The sequence below is a fragment of the Mesoplodon densirostris genome, chromosome X (genome assembly GCF_025265405.1).
Source record: "Mesoplodon densirostris isolate mMesDen1 chromosome X, mMesDen1 primary haplotype, whole genome shotgun sequence".
NCBI lineage: Eukaryota > Metazoa > Chordata > Mammalia > Artiodactyla > Ziphiidae > Mesoplodon > Mesoplodon densirostris.
In genome coordinates, this window is record NC_082681.1 from 42,355,505 (window position 1) to 42,376,301 (window position 20,797).

General features: G+C 46.9%; 1 protein-coding gene across 1 annotated transcript in view; it reads left to right on the plus strand.

Moving 5' to 3' along the window:
* COL4A6 (collagen type IV alpha 6 chain) overlaps positions 1-20,797 on the plus strand; it is a 96,141-nt gene that overhangs the window by 48,544 nt on the left and 26,800 nt on the right. The window contains exons 13-29 of the mRNA XM_060086422.1: positions 377-436; positions 1,695-1,739; positions 2,227-2,280; positions 3,443-3,512; positions 4,580-4,687; positions 5,587-5,727; positions 6,553-6,657; positions 8,420-8,580; positions 9,052-9,231; positions 9,762-9,945; positions 12,560-12,613; positions 15,337-15,408; positions 15,816-15,923; positions 16,990-17,211; positions 17,591-17,752; positions 19,400-19,570; positions 20,293-20,436. Of these exons, the coding sequence (XP_059942405.1) occupies positions 377-436; positions 1,695-1,739; positions 2,227-2,280; positions 3,443-3,512; positions 4,580-4,687; positions 5,587-5,727; positions 6,553-6,657; positions 8,420-8,580; positions 9,052-9,231; positions 9,762-9,945; positions 12,560-12,613; positions 15,337-15,408; positions 15,816-15,923; positions 16,990-17,211; positions 17,591-17,752; positions 19,400-19,570; positions 20,293-20,436 (2,041 nt within the window). The remainder of the gene's footprint in view (positions 1-376; positions 437-1,694; positions 1,740-2,226; positions 2,281-3,442; positions 3,513-4,579; positions 4,688-5,586; positions 5,728-6,552; positions 6,658-8,419; positions 8,581-9,051; positions 9,232-9,761; positions 9,946-12,559; positions 12,614-15,336; positions 15,409-15,815; positions 15,924-16,989; positions 17,212-17,590; positions 17,753-19,399; positions 19,571-20,292; positions 20,437-20,797) is intronic.

Sequence of the window (20,797 nt, forward strand, 5' to 3'; positions counted from 1 at the left end):
CCCTGACTGTCTCATTGACTCTCTAAGTCATGCAAGATGCTTGGCCCTTCTGAGTGTTAGTTTCCGCATCTGTAAAATCAATGAGGTTAGATCTGTCATTATTTCTATGCTGTTAGTTCGTGTTTCCATAAATACTTGTAATAGTTTTTTGGGGAGAAGACATTACTTCTAGAACCAAAAAGAAGCCTTTAATGAATGGTTCAAATTATCTTCAAGTCCTATGTGTTTCCCAGGCGGTGATGAGACGCTCAGCATGGTGAGCTTCCCCAGTGGGACAGTGGAGCTGATTGGAAATTACCACCTTGCCAAATTTGGATGGAGCCAGGAGACCTGTGAGGAAATGAATGTTATAATCTGTGGTCTCTTTTTCCTTTAGGGCTTTGGAATTGCTGGAGAAAAGGGAGAAAAGGGAATCCCTGGTTTGCCGGGACCTAGGGTATGAACCTGGAATTTTGCTTGCCTGGATCTGTCAAGTCACCCGGTCCCTTTTGTTTCCTGTTTGCATCTCTGTTATGTAACTTGATGGCCTCCTAAGCTTCTCTTGTTTCTCTTTCTCAACCCTCGGGCAGGTCCCTAAGACCTCTTCCTCTCCCTTCTGCCACATTCCCTTGACTTAGTGGCTCCTTTGAATAAGGAATGAGGTACAGTAAGTCCCCTACATACAAACCTTCAAGTTGTGAACCTTTCAAAGATGGAAACGTATTATAAACCTATTACAGTACAGTACTATATAGCCAATTGTGTTAGTTGGGTATCTAGGCTAACTTTGTTGGACTTATGAACAAACTGGACTTACAAACGCACTCTTGGAATGGAACTCGTTCGCATGTAGGGGACTTACTGTACCCCCTACACCAGGTGGTTCCTCAGCCCCTTTACTCTCCTTGTCCTCAACTATAATTATCTTCTGGGCTAAAGAATGACATGTCTTACTTTCATTCCATTCTATCCTGAGGGAAGGTGGGGTAGGGGCAGTTTGCAGGAATGGAAGAAAGAGGACCAAGTGCAATTTTTATAGGACAGAAACAAACCTGAGAAGTTCTAGAACATAGTGAGTAATGTTTGGAGTCAACAGTTTCCAATAATAATCTCACTTCAAGTGGAGAAATAACTGTTAGCCTCTCTGATTCCTAGCTTCAGGCTCTTAGGTCTTACGTTGTTAGTAATTGGCCAACCTTAGCCTTAAAGAAGCAACATTTCAGAGAATTAGTTGTCTTTTTAGCTTGTTCATGAAGTTTGTCAGGAGTCTTTTGAGTATTCAGCAATGTTCATCCATTACCCTGCCATTTCTTTCTTCACTTTCCTTTACTCCCTTGTCTTGAAAACACAAAATCACCAACAAAAATGCATTGGGGGAGAGAGACGAGAGGCCCTCCCACAATCTATTTAAAAATCTCATGACTTGGAACTAATGCAGACTAAGTATAATACCACCCAGCCCTTCTACCCAATTCCACCTAGTACTTAAAATGTTTCCATTTATTTAGCTCTTTAAAAATTCCCTGTGTGCCTATTCAGCCTGATGGATTAGTGCTTAGAAAGAAGTCATTAAGGCACGTCTAGGAACATTCTCTTACCTGGTTTTAGCAGCTGCTAAATCCTGATCTCAGTTGGAGAGCTTTGTTAAGTAAGTCTAGTTGCTTTGTCTAGTATGGGCTATTAATCTTTCTAAGGTACCTCTGTTCTCTTTACAGGGTCCCACGGGTTTAGAAGGAGTCCATGGCCCTCCAGGGAGTCAGGTATTTTGGTTAATATCATTAAAGCCTCAGTGTATAAAATCCAAATCAGAAGACCCTCTTGCTTTACTTAACATGATCATCAATCCAAAGGGGAACACTGCTTACAATTCAAATTGTCCACCTCTCTTTGTTTGATAGAATCTCAGCCACTCACTTCTTTTGTTTTTACCCAAGAAGATGAGTGTCCAGTGTTCAGTGCTATGATGCAGTCGTACTCCTTTAACATGTTATCAGGGCCTAGCAAAGCCAGCCTGCTTGTATTCATCTCTAGCCTTGTGGCCTTTGTACCTCCTAACATGCAAGTTGGCTACCTAAGTGCCATATTGCCTTCTGGAACATTTTACGGCTTCCAGAGTCAGGTATGATCCATATATATCCTGGAATGCCGGCCAAAATCCCTGTGCCATTTGCCCTGGCCTAATCCAAAAACCACCCCCTCTTATGCTCTTAGACATTCAATTCAGTTGTAACTATGTTTCTGTCACAGGGCAAGAAGGGGTCTTCAGGTTTCCCTGGGCTTAATGGATTCCCAGGAATTAAGGTAATGTTGTTGGGAAGTGAAAATCCAGGATTGAGGAGATGGAAGGGTGAAGAATTAGTATAAATGCTATTTAGTCCATTTGGGCTGTTATAACAAAATATCACAGACTGGGTGGCCTATAAAAAAGAGAAATTTATTTCTCATAGTTCTGGAGTCTGGAAGTCTGAGATCAGGGGGCCAGTATGGTTAGGTTCTGGTGAACATTCCCCCTCTGGCTTGCAAACTGCCTACTTCTTGCTGTGTCCTCACATGGTGGAAGGGGCAGGCTAGCTCTCTTGGGCCTCTTTTATAAGGGCACTAACAATGGTGGGAGCTCTGCCCTCATGACCTAATCACCTCCCAAAGGCCTCACCTCCTAATATTGTCATCACCTTAGGCATTAGGTTTTCAACATGAATTTTCGGGCGACACAAACACTCAGATCATAGCAAATGCCTATATGAAGAAATGGAGTATTTTTTAGTATTTTGACATTTTAGATGTCACCCTTTTCACACGAAATGCATACAAGCAAATCCATCCCTACAAGGAGAAATATTTTATTATTGACATTGTTTAGAATTGCCAACTTTTGGGTTTTGTTATTGTTTTTAAATTCTCTCAAGCAATGCATCCCCTTATTGCCTGCACCTGGGGCAGACAGCTCCTACCTCCCAACCCTGAATATGCCACTCTGTCTGATTCTGGTACCTGAGTCTCCCTTTTGAGAGAATTAGGACTCTTTTGACTTCCTCTGCCTGACATCACCCACTAACAGGGGCCATGACAGTAGCAGAGTCCCAAGCCTGCTGAAAGTGGGGAAAAAAAGTTAAAACTCTGTTCCCTCCTTAACACCTCTTGGGTATAGCCGTATTGTCTATTCCTGCAATATGTTTCCCAGGCCCAGAAGCAGACTGTCTTGGAGTCAGGTTGCAAGATAAAATTGGGATCCCTTGTCCTTGACAGGTTCTCAATTGAGTGTCAGGCCTCTGGGCTGCCTTGTGTCACCTTCATCTTAAATTTATTGGACTTTGAAATTAACCTATGGATTATTTGGCCCTGGAAATCAGGGGTTACAGAAGGAGGAACCTTCCATTGTCCCAGGGAATGGTTTTGAGGGAACATAAATCTTATGTGATGAGGTCACAGAAATATTTGTGTTTAATGTATTTAATCTTTGCAGGGTGAAAAGGGTGACATTGGCCTGCCAGGCCCAGATGTTTTCATCGATACAGATGGTGCTGTGATCTCAGGTGCAACTTTTCATTGATTGGAGTGGAAAAAAAAAGATAGGAACTTGAATTCTATATCCCCTGCAATTGTTAAGAGGATACTTTGTCAGCCACTGGATTGCTGCTAAACCCGATCCCCACAAGGGCCACTCATGGATCCTAAACTTGGGAAATGAATCTAACTCCAATGTCTTAGGCAAAGAAGCCAAGCTCCATACTCCATGTTTGTGTTGGGTCCACCAAGACTAGGATTTGCGTTGGCCTGGGTCTGGATTTGCTAAAAATGGTTCTCCTAGTGATGCTTAGGGAAGGATTCATACCCTCCCAGCTAGGCTAACTTCAGCCTGATACTCTGGGACACACAGGGTCTCATGTACATGATCCCATGCATGCTTGAGCTTGACAATTTCATGGGAAGTGGAAAAGTATCTTTCATTAGGGGAGCAAGTATCTTTTGGTTAGGACAGCCCTCAATGGTGTGACGCTTTGGAAGTTTGCCTTCACCTCTCCTTGTTCTAGTTACTGTGTGTGCCCAACTCTTCCCTTTGACTTCTCTAGAGATCTGGATGTCAGTGTCTCCAGCTACTTCTCGCTTGACCAAAGGCTTCTCCTATAGTGCCTCTTCCAGCTGGGTCTCCTAACTTCCTTCTCCTCACATCCTCTCAGGCCGGTGCCCTGTCTGGTAAACTCATTAAAGCTGAGGTGTTAATGGTTGACAGTGGCTTTCTGTGTTCCACACTCGAGAAACCTGTGTAACATGAAGAGTAGGCTTCAACACCTTAACCCAAATGGCAGAGATTTGAGGCATGACAAAAGATTACTAGTAGTAGAAGAACCTTCCTAGTACTTATCAGATCTTACCATGGAAGGTAAGCCCTGGCCAGACCAGTACTGAACAGTAGGAGAGCCTTAGCTCAAATAGGCCCATTATCACGTGAGGGCATTAGCATCTGGGAAACCTATGAAGGGCAAGAAAGGTGCTTCTAACCTGAGGACATCTCCTTGCAACTCTTTTGAGGCATTTTGTGGCATTTGTTGGCCTCCCTTCGGTTTGCTTACTGCCTTTTTTGTTGTTGTTGCAATGCCAGGTTATCCTGGAGACCCCGGTATGCCAGGCCTCCCAGGCCTTAAAGGAGATGAAGGCATCCAGGGCCTGCCTGGACCCCCTGGTGCCCCTGGATTACCAGCTTTACCAGGTAAAACAAACTAACCCACCCCATGCACAGATCTCCACTCTGGTGCTCAGCATCCCCTTCTATACTCTGGTCTGGGTACATACCCAGCCAAAATCAAAAGAAAGGTAGGCTATAGTCAGTAGGCTCCCTGCTGCAAGCCCAAGACCAATGTATATGAGAATAGGGCTTGGGTAAGCAGCTTTCCCTTGACCTCAATAATGTACCATAACTAGACAGGCAATCCCAGACCATCAATGAGGGGGCCTGTGTTGGCCTGCCAGAGCCCTGTCACCCTTCTGTTTATGTGCCATCCCAGTTGATGCTTGCCAGAAGGAGCTAACAAAAGCCCAGATGAAAGTTTGTACCCAGACCTTCACTCTGTGCTTAACCCAGGATCCTGTGGATGACATCCTTGACACAATCATTGGAGGAACACACCCATATGTCACTCTATAGTAGTAAATAGAGAAAGGGCATGCCAGAGTCTGGGAGGCAGTGATATTCCAAATGTAAAGCCTCAGACATTACTTTTAAAGACAGCAGTTTCTAAATTCTCTGGAGATGGGCCTCTGTAAGGATACCTGTGCTTTTAAAATGGCCCCTTGGAGGAGGTACAGCTGATCTCAGCACCGAGGTGGAAAAAATCTAGAAATGGGAGGCTGGAGACCCAGGTTTCCCTCTCAGGTGTGCCACTTAGAAGTTCTGCACCCCTGACCATGTTTCTGTACGTCTTTGGGCCTCCATTTCCCAAGAGGTTAGGCTAGCTGATTCCTAGGGACCCTTCTAACTCAGCTGCAGGAGAAGGGCAAATGCTTTCCCAAATTCTTCCTTGGAGCTAGTGTCTAACATCGGCACTGATTGGAATCCCCTGAAGAGGAGGGTGATGTGATGAACATGTTTGTGTGGGCTTATCCTTCCAGGTGGCCCCGGTGCTCTAGGGCTCCAGGGAGTTCCAGGCCTGAAGGGGGACCAAGGAAACCCCGGCCACACCACAATTGGGGCAGCTGGCCTCCCTGGCAGAGATGGTTTGCCAGGCCTGCCAGGCCTACCAGGCCTACCCGGTAAGTTGTTTGTTTCTCTCTTTGGTCTTGAGATCCAGGTGTGATCCAGATTGCAGAACAGTACTGATTTTTGAGGGAGGGAGCATCTCACAGGTTAGGGACCACAGCAATCAGAGTATGCATCAAGGAATAGACAAGTGAGGGCCATCTCAATGATCAGACACTACCTAATGCCTTCTGACTTCGTAGTCATTCCGTTTCCCCGTTCACTGTTCTCAGCCCCTAGGCCTGTGGTCTTGCAGCTTCTGAAGGAGCAGCATTGGCTCTTTCAAGCTTTCCCTGGTCCTCAGGGCTCCAGCAGGGTGGGCTGAGAGTCCAAGAAATGGGAAACCAAGCCTGGATCCTCAAAGTGGCTGCTAAAAGCCTCCACAGGGCTTATTCTCCTTAGGTCATCTACCTGAGCATGAGATTCTAGATTCTAAGCAAAAGGCTAGAAATATGCTCCACATGTTTCTTTGTAACCTGCAAGCCCTGACCACTGCAGCTTGTACCCATCTCCTCTTTTGTCCTAAGAGGACTTCCTGGGTTAGACATGGGGACTGCTGAGTTGCTGAAGCTGCCTTGGTTATTCCCATATCCCCAATGTCTAGTCCAGTGCCTGGAGCATAGTAGACATCCTATAAGTAGTAGTAGTAGAGAGAATTGAACCAACAGAGTTTGGACCTGTTACAGACTTTGGGTCCTCGTCTTGGATTTTTTGGGGGGAGGGTGTCTCTGCTCTGTTGGTTGAGGCTCAAGGTCCCTGGGTGACTGAGCTGCTATGCTGAGTCACATGAGCCCAGGCGCCTGTAAGTTGCCAATCTTTTATGTTTCTTTTTCCTAAAGGTCCAGCATTTGAGACGGGAACTCTACAGAGCACAGAGCCAGGGCTGCCTGGTCTCCGAGGAGAACGAGGTCCAAAAGGAAACCCGGGCCTCAAAGGAATCAAAGGTGATTTTGTCCCCTTAGGTTTCTTTGTTCCCCAAACTCCCTGGAGAAGGCCCTCTGGGAAGAAGCAAACTAACAGCCTTGGGAACCTGAACAAGACCAATCCTGGATCTTGAGTGGGGATGTGATTATACGACTATTGGAAGTGTTATATTTGGAGCTCTAAGACTGAGGCTGGCGATTGAGGTCACACAGGACAAAGTGGCCCCCAGGCTACTCTACCTGCCCCTCCACCTGCAGAAGCTACTCTGCACATTCTGCAGCCCCTCTCAGTTTGCAAGGCCAAGGCAAGAAGTCACTTATGATTACCTTCAGCCTGAAGGAGAGGTCAAGACCTGGAACTCTGAAAAAGTCAACTGGCTCCTGGAAAACAACTCCGGTCCCCACAGATTGACTGAAGGATTGATTGATTGCCCCAGCCTTCTGCTGCCTTGCACTTTCCATCTTCCTGTTGTCTTTGGGTCATTCGTCCATTTCATACTCTGAGGGGCAGATGCTAAAGTGCAAATAAATCACTTCATTATAGTTCCAGCCCAGGGCAGGGTGGAGGAAGAGGTAAAAGTACTGGCTGAAGAGAGGTTTGGGTATACCTGGGAGTTTCAGGTACCTGAGATCTCTCAAGGAATTCTCTCAAGGAATTTATAGCTCTCCTCGACCTCAAACAGAGAGGTTTTAACTCACTCCTCTCCTTTCTCATTGCCCTATCATAAAATGGAACTACCTAAGTATAGGAGCTAGTTCAGAAATTTTGGAAAGCCCCATCTCTAATTTTTAGATCCAGGGAAGATGATTGAGGGCAAAGAATATTAAATTTCAAGTCTTGACCTAGGATTTCAACTTTGGCCCTTCCCTGACTCACTGCAGAGCTAGTGCGCTTCTTGATACCATTCTCATACTTAAAAACAGGGCCAACTCTAATGCCTCCCCTCCTATATTCCCATGGGACCAGAAGGTTTTTTTTTTTTTCTCTCTCTCTCTCTGAGACTGGAATAGTGATAGTGGTTCTCAAGTGATTCACTGGACATGAGAATCACCTAGGGGAAATTACTACAAATTAGATTCTTGGATGTGGCCACCTGAGAGCCTGATTGATTGGACCTGGGGTGAGGCCCAGCAAGCTGCCTTATAAACAAGCATCCCAGGTGACTCATGCAGGAGGTTCATGGATCACACTCAAGAAATGGTTATTTGGAGAACAGGCTGTTCTTTCAGAGTTTCAGGGATTATCGATTTTCTAAAGGTAGGAGGAGGCCCTTCAGGATCTTAGGGAAACGCAGAGTCACCTCTGTTGATCCAAAGTCTCATTTCCTAGACCATAAGCATGGAAGGTATAAGTGGCTGGGCTATAGTGCTAGTGACTCCTTGCTATCTCTTCAAAGATGCTTTGCTGAAATCTCTGTCGTCAATTTATTTGGCATTTGTCTCTGTGTACAAAAGACAGGGGAAAGACATTTTGGTGAATAGGATGTTCAAGTGGCTTGGATTCCAGACTCTCAGTTGGTTAGTATAGGTCCGTGGTTCTCAACTCTGGCTGCACATTAGACTCACTGATGGCTGGGCTCCACCCCAGAAGATTGAAATCCAAATCACTAGCACAGATGTACTTTGATGGAAAGTGAACCTAGTTCATTCGAGTCTGTTCTCTGCAGGCCTTCTGATTCCCTCCATGGAGTTGTTCAGGTCACAAATTACCACTGGCAGGTCTTCCTTCTTCTTGGAAAGATGGCCCACTTAGATTAATGTTGTCTCTTTTTTTTTCCTCCAGGGGACTCAGGTTTTTGTGCTTGTGATGGTGGTGTCCCAAACATTGGACCACCTGGGGAGCCAGGCCTGCCTGGGCCACCAGGTCTCCTGGGCCTTCCGGGTCTGAAAGGAACAAGAGGAGATTCAGGCTCTGGGGGTGCACAGGGCCCATCAGGGGATCCAGTAAGTCTTACCAAACTTTGGCTCTGAGGGAGCAAATGGGAGCTTTTAAATGCCCCTCACTCCTCACCAATCACTTTCCTAAAACACATAAAAGAAAGATGGGGATAAAGCAGACCTTCAAGGTTTTGATCCGTAGTATGAAGAAGTCTATCTAGGTATCTTGAAAGTCCCTTTCTGCTTTAACCTACCTATGTTCCCTCCCTTCCTCCCTCCCTTCCTTCCACAAAATTATTTACATTTGCCTAGAACTGTGCCAGGCCCTGAAGACAAGGTTCCCATCCTCAAAGATTTCAAAATTTAGAAAGGGTAAGAAAATAAATGGGCAATTATAATCCAAGATGACGATATAATCCAGTGTCCAGAACTGCACCAAAATGTACCCAAGGACCTGTTTTAGGTCAGACCTATGCGAGGTGCCAGAATCTTATGAAGTCTGCATCTCCTCATCATTCCCTTCTGTCTTTTTGTCAGGGTGTATTTGGGCCTCGAGGTCTGGCAGGCCCCAAAGGAAAGAAAGGGGAAGCGACTCTCAGTACAGGATCAGGGATGCCAGGAGATCAGGGTGATCCTGGTCCCCAGGGGCTCCCTGGCGAGACAGGAGCCCCAGGCAAGGACGGAGTACCAGGTTTACCAGGCCTGCCAGGCTTTCAGGTAAGTCGATTGTTCCTGGGTAAATAGTGCTGTAAATCCTCACACCTGACTTGGCAGGTGGGTGGGTGGGGAGTATCTGATGGCTACTTCCTGCCTCTGCCACTGACACTTTTGGCTCTGTGCTTTTCCTTTCTGTAAAATAGGGATCTTTTTCTCAGAATGGGTCATTGGCTCACTTGATAAACGCTAGTGACAACTGACCACATCACTTAAAATGTTTCTGCTTCTCAGGAGCTTTCCCTTGCAAGTAATCCAGCTGCTTTCTATGACCCCCCCCCAACCAGAGTTGTCCTTCCCCCTCACCCCCACCAATCTAGAACCTTTTGCATTATCAGATCACTCAGGGTTGACAAGCTTCACTCCCATTAACTCGACTCAGAAGAATTGATTGAAAAACTAGAGTGACAGAGAATTTTAACCAAAAAATAAAGCCCTGCTCATACTGGTTAGGTGTTTCTTTCCTGTGGTCAGAGGGCTCTCCAGATAAGTCTCTTAAGTCATGCTTTCATCCTTTCCTATGTGTTGTCTAGGGTGATGGTGGACAGGGCTTCCCAGGTGAAAAGGGGTTACCAGGACTTCCTGGTGAAAAAGGCCACACTGGTCCAATTGGCCCCCCAGGAATTGGGCTACCAGGATCTTCTGGACCTCATGGGCTTCCTGGAGATAAAGGAGTAGATGGATTCCCAGGGCAACCAGGCCCCCCTGGGATTCCAGGTGAGTCGGGGAATCATCTGGCTTTGGGCTTGGAAAACTGACTCCTTGAGGGTAGATATGACCCAGATGCGTAAAATGTGTCATAAGAAGGCTAACTGGAATCACTACTTTCAATCCTCTTGAGGGTTTTCATGTGGAAAAAGGGTCATACTGTGGTACAGTTACACAGAACAATATAGATTTCAGCCCTACTAAGTGAAAAACTTTCTAACAGAGCAGTCTGAAAGTATAACAGAATGGCCTTGGGAGGTTATGAGCTCATAATCCCTGGAAGATTTCAAGCAGAAGCTGGATGACCATTTATTACAAGTGCCATGGAAGTAATGAGTGGAAATTGGACAAGGAAGCTATCCTCTAAGTTGTATGGTAATATCATCAGTAGGGAAGAACCTTTCCTTAATTCATGAGATCTCAGATTGAGAAGAGACCCTAGTTCTATCTAGTCTGATCTCCATTTCATACCTTAAATCCCTCCCATTTATGTAACTTCTCTTTGTACTTGAATTTTAGTAATTATAATGAGTGACAGCCCTGCTTATAGATCAAGGTACTATGCTATTAACTTGCCTTCTTGCATACAGCTAGAACAGTTCTTCATCCTAACTTCTGTGTTTCCACAACTTCTATGTTCCCATTAGTGGTACCACACTTCTTGTAGTCGTCTGAAGTTTGAAAACTTGAAATTCGTCTCATATTCTTCATTTGCAATGCCTCTTATATTCTCCCCTTCTTCTTCTTGGTATTAAGCTCATTATCTCATGCCTAGCTAACACCTATATGCTTGTTGGAATAGATGGATGGATGGATGAATAGATGGATGGATGGATGGAAGAATGACAACATCCTAAGTAGTTTTTCATTTCCTGCCTCTAGACTTTCCCCACTCAATTCCACTATGAACACTGCTGCCAATTTAATAATCTGTAAAGAGCTGGTTCCATCATGTTACTCCCCTAGTCCAAAGCCACAAATGTTCTCTACTAAATAGAGGACAATGTTCAAACTCCTCAGCCTAGAATTCAGAAGTCTCCAAACATGGACACAACCAACCTTTCTAACCTGACTTTATCTCATACTCTTCATGATTAAAACAAAACAAAACACTAAGACAACAGTATCTTTCACTGTCCCCATAAACCATATATTCATTTCTAACTCCAAGATTTTGCCCATGTTGCCTTTTTCTTGAATATGCTTCCTCCTTTCTCTATGTACTCACATCCCATCCAACTTTCAGGGTTCGATATAGGCCCTAATTCTTCCACTAAGCTTTCTCATGACCCCTATAGTATGTCTTTGCCAGTTAGATTATATATTTTCTTCCATTAATGCTTTTACTTTTTCCAAATGCATTGTAAGCCTCTGGATACTAAGGAAGTAATCCTTTTTAGTGTTTCTCAACCTGCCTAGTGTAGTGCAGTGTTCCACAGGAGACTAATATACATTTACAGAGGAAAGGGCCTTTTCCATAACCAAGGACCTTTTTCTTAGACCTATTTCTCCTCTTTCCACCTCATCACCTTGAAGAATTACAAAAAAGAAGACAGATACCAGGTCTTGTAAAAATTTATTTCTTTTAAAATGTACTTTTGTGAATTGGTATAATAAGGATTACAGTACAAGTTAAAAATGGATGATTCCAGATTCTTAAACCCAAGTCAGTATTTCAGTCCAAGTCAGTATCCCTATTAAGGCTGTGAGGAATTTTGTCAAACAAAACCATTCGGCCCTTTGGAAGTCCTGGTGTCAGCTATAGCTTTGCTTCCAGCTCTGTTCCCAGAGACATTATTCATGGTCATTCCACCGCCCCTCCGCCAATTGGGTCTTCGTTCTAGTTCAACCCATTTTGCAGGCAACTAGGTTTTAAACTGAGTTATATTAACATGGTGCCTATATACTTAGATACGCTCAAATCTGGATATTATCAACATTTCAACTGCTTGGAAACAGAAGGAAGCCCACAGGAACATTTCTGTCCCAAACTTCACTATCCCTGGACCCAGAAACTTCTCAGGAAACTAGTGATCTAGAAAGCTATAGCCTGGGAGATGCCTTATGCAGAAAATGTTCTTGTTGCAATACCAAGACTTTCCCAAAAATTACTTCAATTAAGAGCATTAGCTTTCTTTTTCTCTCTACAGCCACCAAATATAACTCCTCAAACCTAGCTTTCTTTCCACACAATTGTAAAAACACTTAACCTGTGGGCCCTAAACATTTGCATTATGGTCATTGCTGTTGCCATGAAAGATGAAGATGCTGTTCCTAAATGTACTCACTCCAACTGGTGGTGGCTCAGGCTAGGACAACTACATTGCCAGGAAAGGGAATGAAGTCAACAGAAGCCTTTCAACCTAATAGTGTGAATTATTACAAATCCTGGGCAAGGAGACAACTGGCTGCTTCCAAAGAGGCTCTGATCCAGATGCTCATAGTAATCAATCACCCTGGTTATCACTGCAGCGGCTACTGTGTCCTTGATCCAGTGTGGATGCCAGCTTTCTCGACTCAGTCCAGACAGGGAATTTGATCGGTGGGCTACAGACAAGACTTCCCTTGGGCCTCAAGGAACTTCTGTCCCTGTTTAATTTTCTTCTTTACTTGTTTGGTCTAGGTGACTGCTGCTGCAGGGAGAAGGTTGGGCAAGGAGACTTAGACACAGAGGGAGGTGAGAGGCAGTTAGGTCTAGAGGTTCTCAAACACCAGTGATGGCAAACCACCCCCCTTCCTTTTTGTTCACTTAATGTCAGACACTCACCATGGCCTGAGCACCACACTGGAGGCCCGGGCTGGGGAGGGGTGATCCTAAGGCTGGGGCGCAAAGACTCACGCTGACACCGCTGCAAAGTCTCCTTAGCACACCTCTCCTGGGAGGGAGGAGAGAGGAAGTGGGCATGCAGTCTCTGCAAGGGGATGGCCTTCTTCACTGTGCATGTTGATGGCTTGGCTGATCTCTTCCTTGAGCATCTTCATTTATGAACTTAACTGAGGCCATGACTTGCCTTGGGAGGTACCTGGAAGGAGCCACACATGTCTGATATTTATTCACTGGAACCAGAATCAGCTGAGATGTTAGAATCTTGATAACCAGAGGTGCTTTTTTATTCTGAAGATGAATTTTGTCATTAATGGGGAAAATTCTGAATTTTCTAGGTCATTTGTTGCACTTATAAAACAGAACAAGGGTAGAGCTGGTTTCTGCTTTGTTGGGGAGAAGGCTCGGAATTCAGGGATGTAAAGTAAAAGACAGGAATGTAAAGTAAAAGAGTCAGATAGCAGTATGACGTGAAGTCCTTACCTTCTCACCATTTTGACCCTCTGCTTGCAATACACAAATGTGTTGTGTTGTACAGGACTGGTCAGAGGCAAAGGGAAGTATGTCCTTGATTTCCTCTGGGTTCTACTCATCTTCCCTTTTCTAAGTATATTTCCTGCCCTGGAACCTTTCCAGATGCCTGTCCTTGGCCCCATCTTCTAAAGATTTTGTTTTGCTCTGGCTGTCACAGGTGAAAATAATCTATGAAACAGAAATGATCAATTGAAAATGGATGGCTTCATGTTTGGACCTGGCCCAGAGATATTTGTATTTTATCCAGTTTGTTTTTTAAGACTTAAAGCAATGGAACTACAGTGTTTGACACATTAGAGTCAATCAGCTACTGAAATAGTTGGGGCAGGAGGGTTTTCTGCAGGGTCCCTCTCATGATACCATCTAGCGAGGCAGTTCTTCAGCCTAGTCCAAAGCTGAGCACAGGACTGGCAGCCCTCTCCCCATGAAGCATCTCATCCATCATGAGATGCTTGCTCATAAAGCATGTTTCCACAGTAGGGAAATAGCCCTCCAAAATAGCTCCATCATTTCAACATCTGGCAGGATGGAGATGGGTATGACTACCTATGGAGGAAGATCAGGCTTGTGGCCATCTTTCCACCTGTGGAAATATAACTATAGGAGCCTGAGGTCTAGAAGGCAGAGAGTTGCTGCCCAGGCTACAAAGTAGTGTCACTAACCTGACTGAGGTAGAATCCAGGGGATGGCCTTGCGGGAGCTCTTCTGAATACTCCTCCTTAAGTAAGATACTAAAACACTAGTATTCACTGAGCACATACCAGGGTGTCAGGCGCTGTGCTAAGTGCTGTTAACACTATTCCATATAATCCTCACAAGCACCATATGACGTAAGTAGCTCCAATTTTACACGTGAGACTCAGAGAGGTTGAGTATCTCGCTCATACCACTAGTTAGTAGCAGAACTACAATACAAGCTCAGCTCTGTCTGGCTTCAGAGCCCAACCTCTTAACCAATACATTATACTGTTCAATTCCAAATTTTGATTTAGGACTAGAACAGGTGGGCTAAAATGCCATCAAGCCTTTAAATTGGAAAATGGAAGCGGGACTGGAGGAGGAATGCTAGCCAGTTCAGTAAGCAGTCTGAATCATAGGTTGTATACATATCTTTAAGAGATGCAATTTGTGATTTATTTTACGTACAGGCAAAAGCTATAGCAGTTTATTAGAACTGTGGACTCTGGCTTAAAGTAGATCTCAGGGGATTGTTTTAATGAATAGGCAAGACTGATTTTAATTAGCAATTGCTTATAAATGGCGTTTGAAGGAGCCAACTAACAATTTGTTCACTGGTATTTTATTAAACCTCCCCCCTGTGATCTTATAGACTCTTTATTCGCACTATTAGTGAGCAAGGAAGAATTTGCCAGGGGAAGGGCTCCGCAGGTCAATTTCAATGTCTTGAATAGTGAAATTGACTACCCCTTCTCCCTGAGTAGCAGAGTTGACAGTTTCAAATGAGGAGGTGAGGGAAGGGTCACTGTCTGCCATGGCCAAGAGAGTGGCCTTCAGTGTTTACCTGGTACAGACATATGGGTCCATCTGACCAAGGACAATCAGTAGGTTTCAGTAGATCTCAAATAACATGTGTCAAAAGAACCCAGTGGTTTGGGAAAAGCCTCATTCCAAGAAAAGAGCAGTCATCTGAACCTGAGAGGTATTGGCTTCAAACACTCCAATCTAGTGATGTGGGCATAATAATAACTAACACCAAGCACGCATCCTAGGGAGGGGTTCCATCTGAAGGCAGGGTGAATAGGCAACTGCTGTTTGCTGCTCTTCCTACACAACAGGAAACTTTGTTAGAATGAGATGTCCTGACTTGGACACTAGGGGCATTCTTATCTGTGAGAAATTGCACTAGGAGTAACTCCCAAGAGCTTCTGATGCTATGATTTTTCTGCATGGGCTCCCAGCTTCTGGGTGGGGAGAATAACTTAGCTGTTCCATTCGATGGAGTGGGAGTAAAGGAGCATGCTAGGGGGAAATCGTCTGTGACTCAGGGGGTTCACCACCTGCTCACATGTTACCATTTACAGGTATCACCTTGCCTTGTATTATTCCTGGGCCATACGGTCCATCAGGATTCCCAGGAGCTCCCGGATTCCCAGGTATGGAATGAGGCCAGAAAAAGCCACTGAGCACACTTGTAAGGGCCATGCACCAAAGGAAGCTGAGGATAGCCCGGTAGCATTTGGGGATCCACATTCCTTCTGAGAGGGTGGCCTTGAGGATTGAGGAAATAGAATGGCTGCTAGAGAGGGCTGTGTCGGGAGGTGAGAATAAGAGAGGGTCTCCAAGAGCCTAGAATTTTTTTTTTCGGCCGCACCACACAGCTTGTGGGATATTAGTCCCCCAACCAGGGATCAAACCCACGCCCTTGGCAGTGAAAGCACGGAGTCCTAACCACTGGACCACCAGGGAATTCCCGAGACTAGGATTCTTGACTGGATATCACAAATCATAGCTAGCCACACTGACTTTCCTTTCCCCTTACCACTCACATTTGGGTTTTCAGGCCCTAACGGGGCCCGTGGCCTCCCTGGGACTCCAGGCCAGCCTGGATTGCATGGAAATAAAGGAGAGCCCGGAAGTCCAGGATTGGTTCACCTCCATGAATTGCCAGGTAAGAAAAGGAGCTTCTCCTCACCTGCTTCTCCTTTTGTGTGAATGTGTGTTTGGATTGTGGTAGCCATCCACCCACTATAGGAAGTTAGGTTTGTGCTCTGGTGTAAGTGGGACAGTTTTAATTTCATACTCAGGCAAGAGAGCTCAGAGCTATAGAATGCCAGCATCTCAGAGCAATAACGGCCATTTGTGCGGAGCTGGGCCAACGTCTTCACTTTCAGAGGAGGAAACTGAGGCTCCTATGGAAGGTGACTCACCTGAGATCACAAGGTCACTAGTGATAGAGCTAGGACTCTGCCACGTGGTCTGACTGCAAGTTCTATGGCAGTTTCCTGGATCAACTCCTTAAAGGTCAGAGAAGGAGATTCAGATGAGTGAGAGGGAAGTTGTCGTATTTCAAAGCCTTCACTCACACCCTGTCATTCCAACCTGAGCTTCATTGTTCTGCACTGCACCAGTGGTTCTCAAACTGTTCCCTCGGCCAGAAGCGTCAGCATCACCTGGGAACTTGGTAGTAACGCAGTGCCTTGGCCCCTTGGCAGAGTTACTGATCAGAAGCTCTGCGGGTGGGCCCTGCAATCTGGCTTTTCCCAGGCACCCCTGCCCCAGGAGACTCTGATGCATGCTCCGTTTGAGAACCACCCTTGCTCTACGGCATGAGGCTCATCTTAGGTCACGTTCCCTCGGGCTTATCAGTGCTGCAGGTCCCTCTGCCACCCAGAAAGAGGGAGGCGTGATAGCAGGAGTTAGACGACTCCAGAAGAGACCAGGCCTTTGACAGGAGGTCCTGGGCGTAACCTGTGCTCTTTGGCCACTGTAGGCTCCCCAGGAGTGGGTTGCTGAGCTCTGCCCGCTGAGCTAGAACCTCCTCCAGGGCACATGGGGCAGTCCCTGCCACTGGGCAAGTCTTCCCAGGACCAGAGACTCCTGACCTTTAAGGGAAGCGACACACATTACTAATATGTTAGCTTTTGTAGTAGGGAAAAAACCTGTGTCAGAGTCCTCTCCCCAAACCTACACTTCTAAACCTCCATGGCCTTTTATTTTTGCCTCTTTACATTTAGGATTTCCTGGACCTCGTGGAGAGAAGGGCTTGCCTGGGTTTCCTGGGCTCCCTGGAAAAGATGGCTTGCCTGGGAAAGTTGGCAGTCCCGGCTTACCAGGTCCCAAGGGAGCCCCTGGTGACATCATTGGTGCTGAAAATGGTGCTCCTGGGGAGCAAGGCCTACAGGGACTGCCAGGGGACAGAGGATTTCCTGGAGACTCTGGCTTTACAGGACCCAAGGGTGACTCTCTTTGCCCCACTTATTTGACAGTCTACAGAAAGCCTTTCAGTAACTGCTATACTTGCATGAATACCTGCATGACTCTGGGGTGATGGATTAATTAGGGGCTTGAAATAAAAAGTCATTTTGTTCTGTCCTTCCCTTTGTGGAACTTTTTCTTAAATCACCTGTGTCCATTCTCCTGTCTTAGTAATTCCAGAAGTATCTATAATCCATAGTCAGATTTCTTGCAGAGCCTGTGATTAGCAACAAGGCTTGAGCTGACAAGACAGTGGCACGTGGGGTGCATCCTGGGCAGGCTCTTCCGCTGGAAGTTGGTTTGGTAATCGGCCCCTGCTATCAGTCCAGGCTGTAATTGTCTGGCCCTTCCTTTCCTTAGGTTTGCTCGGGAAGTCGGGCTTGCTGGGCCCCAAAGGTGATCGGGGCAGCCCTGGAATACCAGGCCGCGCAGGACAACCAGGCCTCCGGGGATCTGATGGTCTATTCGGCATCAAGGGCAAACCCGGGTTCCCAGGAACACCAGGCTTTCCAGGCACTTCAGGTAGGTCCTTCGGAGGAGGAGCCCCCTCTTGACAGACTTAAGCTAAGCCCTCCCCTCCTCTCCCCCCCCTCAACCCGGCACCCTGAGGGGTAGTAGCAGCAGTGTGGCAGGGTCAGAGTTGACAAGGAGACTGACTTTCCTAACCTCTCAAGTTTCACATCTCAAGTCACCCTCGCAGTGCCAAGCCAAACCCATTGCTGCAGTTTAGCCTCCAAAATGTGACCCCCAAATATGATCGTTCCCCGCCCCTCCCCCATGGCCTCCGTCCCCCTTTCCAGGCTTCAGCCTCCTTCCTGCCTTCCTGCCCTCCTTGTGCACGTGGGCCTCGCCCCTCTCCACCGCCCTCACTGGGGCCGGACGAGGAGCTCAGGCAGAGCGGGTGACCACCGTGCTGGCAGCCTGCCTCTCGGGCCAGCAGGCCTCTGAGGACCCAGGGCCAGAGTGTCTTTCACTCCACAGCGGGGCCTCACGGCCCCTGGTTCCAGACTACTGTTTGCAGCTTGCCTTTTTCTCACACCCCCCTCCTCACCCTGCTGTCCGCCCCGACTCCCAGCCACGTGACTGAAGTTGAGCTTTTGCAGAGCCACTAATATCTCTTTTTATCCCCTTTGTCCTTCTGTGTTTCTGGGCTCTTCACATAGGCTGTCCAGGTGAGAAGACAGCACACAAGCTCACAGACTAACACTCCCACTAGCTTGGCCCCTTGGGGAATTATCTTACTATACACTATAACCTGGCAAGGCCAGGGGTCCCTGAACTCATGCTGTGGGGTTGGCCCCCATTGAATTTCCTTCCCTTGTTGTGGAATCCCCTTCACAGCCTCCCATTAGAATCCTGGGGCTCGCAGCTACTTGATGCTTTTCAATCCATAGAAGGCCAAGTCAGCCATTCATTTAGGTCCTTGGGGGCCCAAATACCTCTGTCGTCACTGATTTAATCCTTTGGTTTTTTAATTTCCTTGCTTTGTACCTGAACATTCCACTCTGGCAGCAGCTCAGGAGGTTAATCCCATTGAGCAACTTAAAGCCTGGTGAAAGAAGTTTCAGAATACCTAGGATACCAGATGGGCCTTGGGGATTTCTACAGTACTTGGCCCTAGGGGGTCTTTCAACCCTAATGCCAAGGAACTGGCTGACTTAACTGCTTGCATGAGGGATTAAAAGGGCAGCCCTGTATCCATGGCTCCCTGGGAGGCTGAAACAATGGCTTGGCTTTAACCTCTACTTCACCGATTGGCTCAGGAAACAGCCATTGTGGAGTGATTCAAACTGGAAGTACCAGGAAACTAGAGTCCAGTTGCCACCCTGGCTTCCCAGAGCTCCATTCAAAGGCTAAAGTGTGAACCACATTCATGAAGGGGGAAGAGTTATCATCAGAAGGGGTTTGCTCTCCCCCCTCCCCGCCCCCGCCAGCTACAGTGCCATGTTGAAAGAAGTCGCCATTGGCGGGGCGCCCTGGGTGGTAGGTGCTAATGCTTCAGCCAACTAAGAACTCTGTCTGTTAGCAGCCTGCCTAAGCCATTGTTAAAGGGCAGTTTATAAACGCTAACAAGCCAACCAACCAGAAGCCATGGGAATGGGCAGCGGCCCAGATCTGGACAGAGTCTCACTTGACAGCTGTCCTGTGTTCTCTCCTGTACTGATTCAGGACATCCTGGAAAGAAAGGTCCAAGAGGCGATATAGGTCCCCCTGCATCAGCTGGAAAGAGAGGCCTGCCTGGGCTGAAAGGCCTTCCAGGATCTCCAGGGCTAATTGGCTTCCTGGGGAACTCCGGCTTGCCAGGGGCCGCTGGACTGCCAGGCCTGCCAGGTCCGAAGGGTAAGTGAAGGTATCAGGAAGGCACCAGTGGGGGCCAAAAAGGGGCTGCCATGCTGCCCAGCTCGCCCCCACCCTCCTCTCTGCCTGGGAAAGGGGAATGGGGAGGGAGGTGGGCAGGGCTTTCTTGGCAAGATAGTTGGACAAGGCTAGTGCTAAAGGAGGAACCCCACCCAAGGTGAGTCGCCTTCCCTGCCTGCTGGGTGGATCACTGGGCTGAATAGCATGGGCAGGGAGCCCAAGACAGGAACAGCCACACCAGGGTTACTCATTTGCACAACTTCTACCATAGAGCCTGATCACTCTCAACTCCTGTGACTGTCCTGCTAGACACCAGAGGCTGGGCATGGGGGGAAAGTGACTGGTCCAAGGTCACACAACTGGTTAGCAACAGCACCAGGCTAGAGCTCATCTCCCTGCCTCCTGGCCATAGGCTTCTTTTTTTTCCTCCTGTGCCAAACATGAGCTCTAACTTGGCAAATCATAAGAGAGGTTCCCACCTCTTCTTTCCTTTCTGGTGCTTAGTACAATGTCCCTGTTCAGGGAAGTAGCATAACATGTACTGACTAAGAGCTTTGGCTTTGGGGTTAGAGAAACTTGGGTTTGAATCCCTTCTCTGCAACTTCCTAGCTGTGTGACTTTGGGTGAGTTAATTAACGTCTCTGAGCTTCCATTTTCTTATATGTCAAACAGGGATAATAATAGAAATTCTTGTTTCTCAACAGGTGAGAAGGGGTCTGTTGGACTGATAGGTTTTCCAGGGATTCCAGGTCTCCCTGGTATTCCTGGTGCAAGTGGATTAAAGGGAATTCCTGGGTTGACGGGAAGAGTTGGACCATCTGGACAGGCTGGTAGCCCTGGTGAAAAAGGTGAGCTGGGGAATTGAATTCTGGAATTGCCACCCATGCTTCCCATGGTCCATTTTGTTTATCAACTTTGTCATTCCTGTGGCTTATACCAACCCTCTGTTAGATAATAAGATCTGAGGTTTCTGAATGAAGTCCTTTTAAACCAAAAGACCTAATCACTCTGAGTTACTACTGCACGTTAGAGGCCTGGACACACATTCCCATTGCTCAGTGGAGAAGGGTTTTGAGTAGGGTCTAAAGTTGCAGGTGGACCTTGAGTTTGTCGAAGGAGGGAGAGGGCGTGCACATTAATGCAAAGTTGGGGAAACAGGGGCGGGGAAGAAGGTGGAAGAGCCCAGAAAGGGGGCCTGGGGTGGGGCAG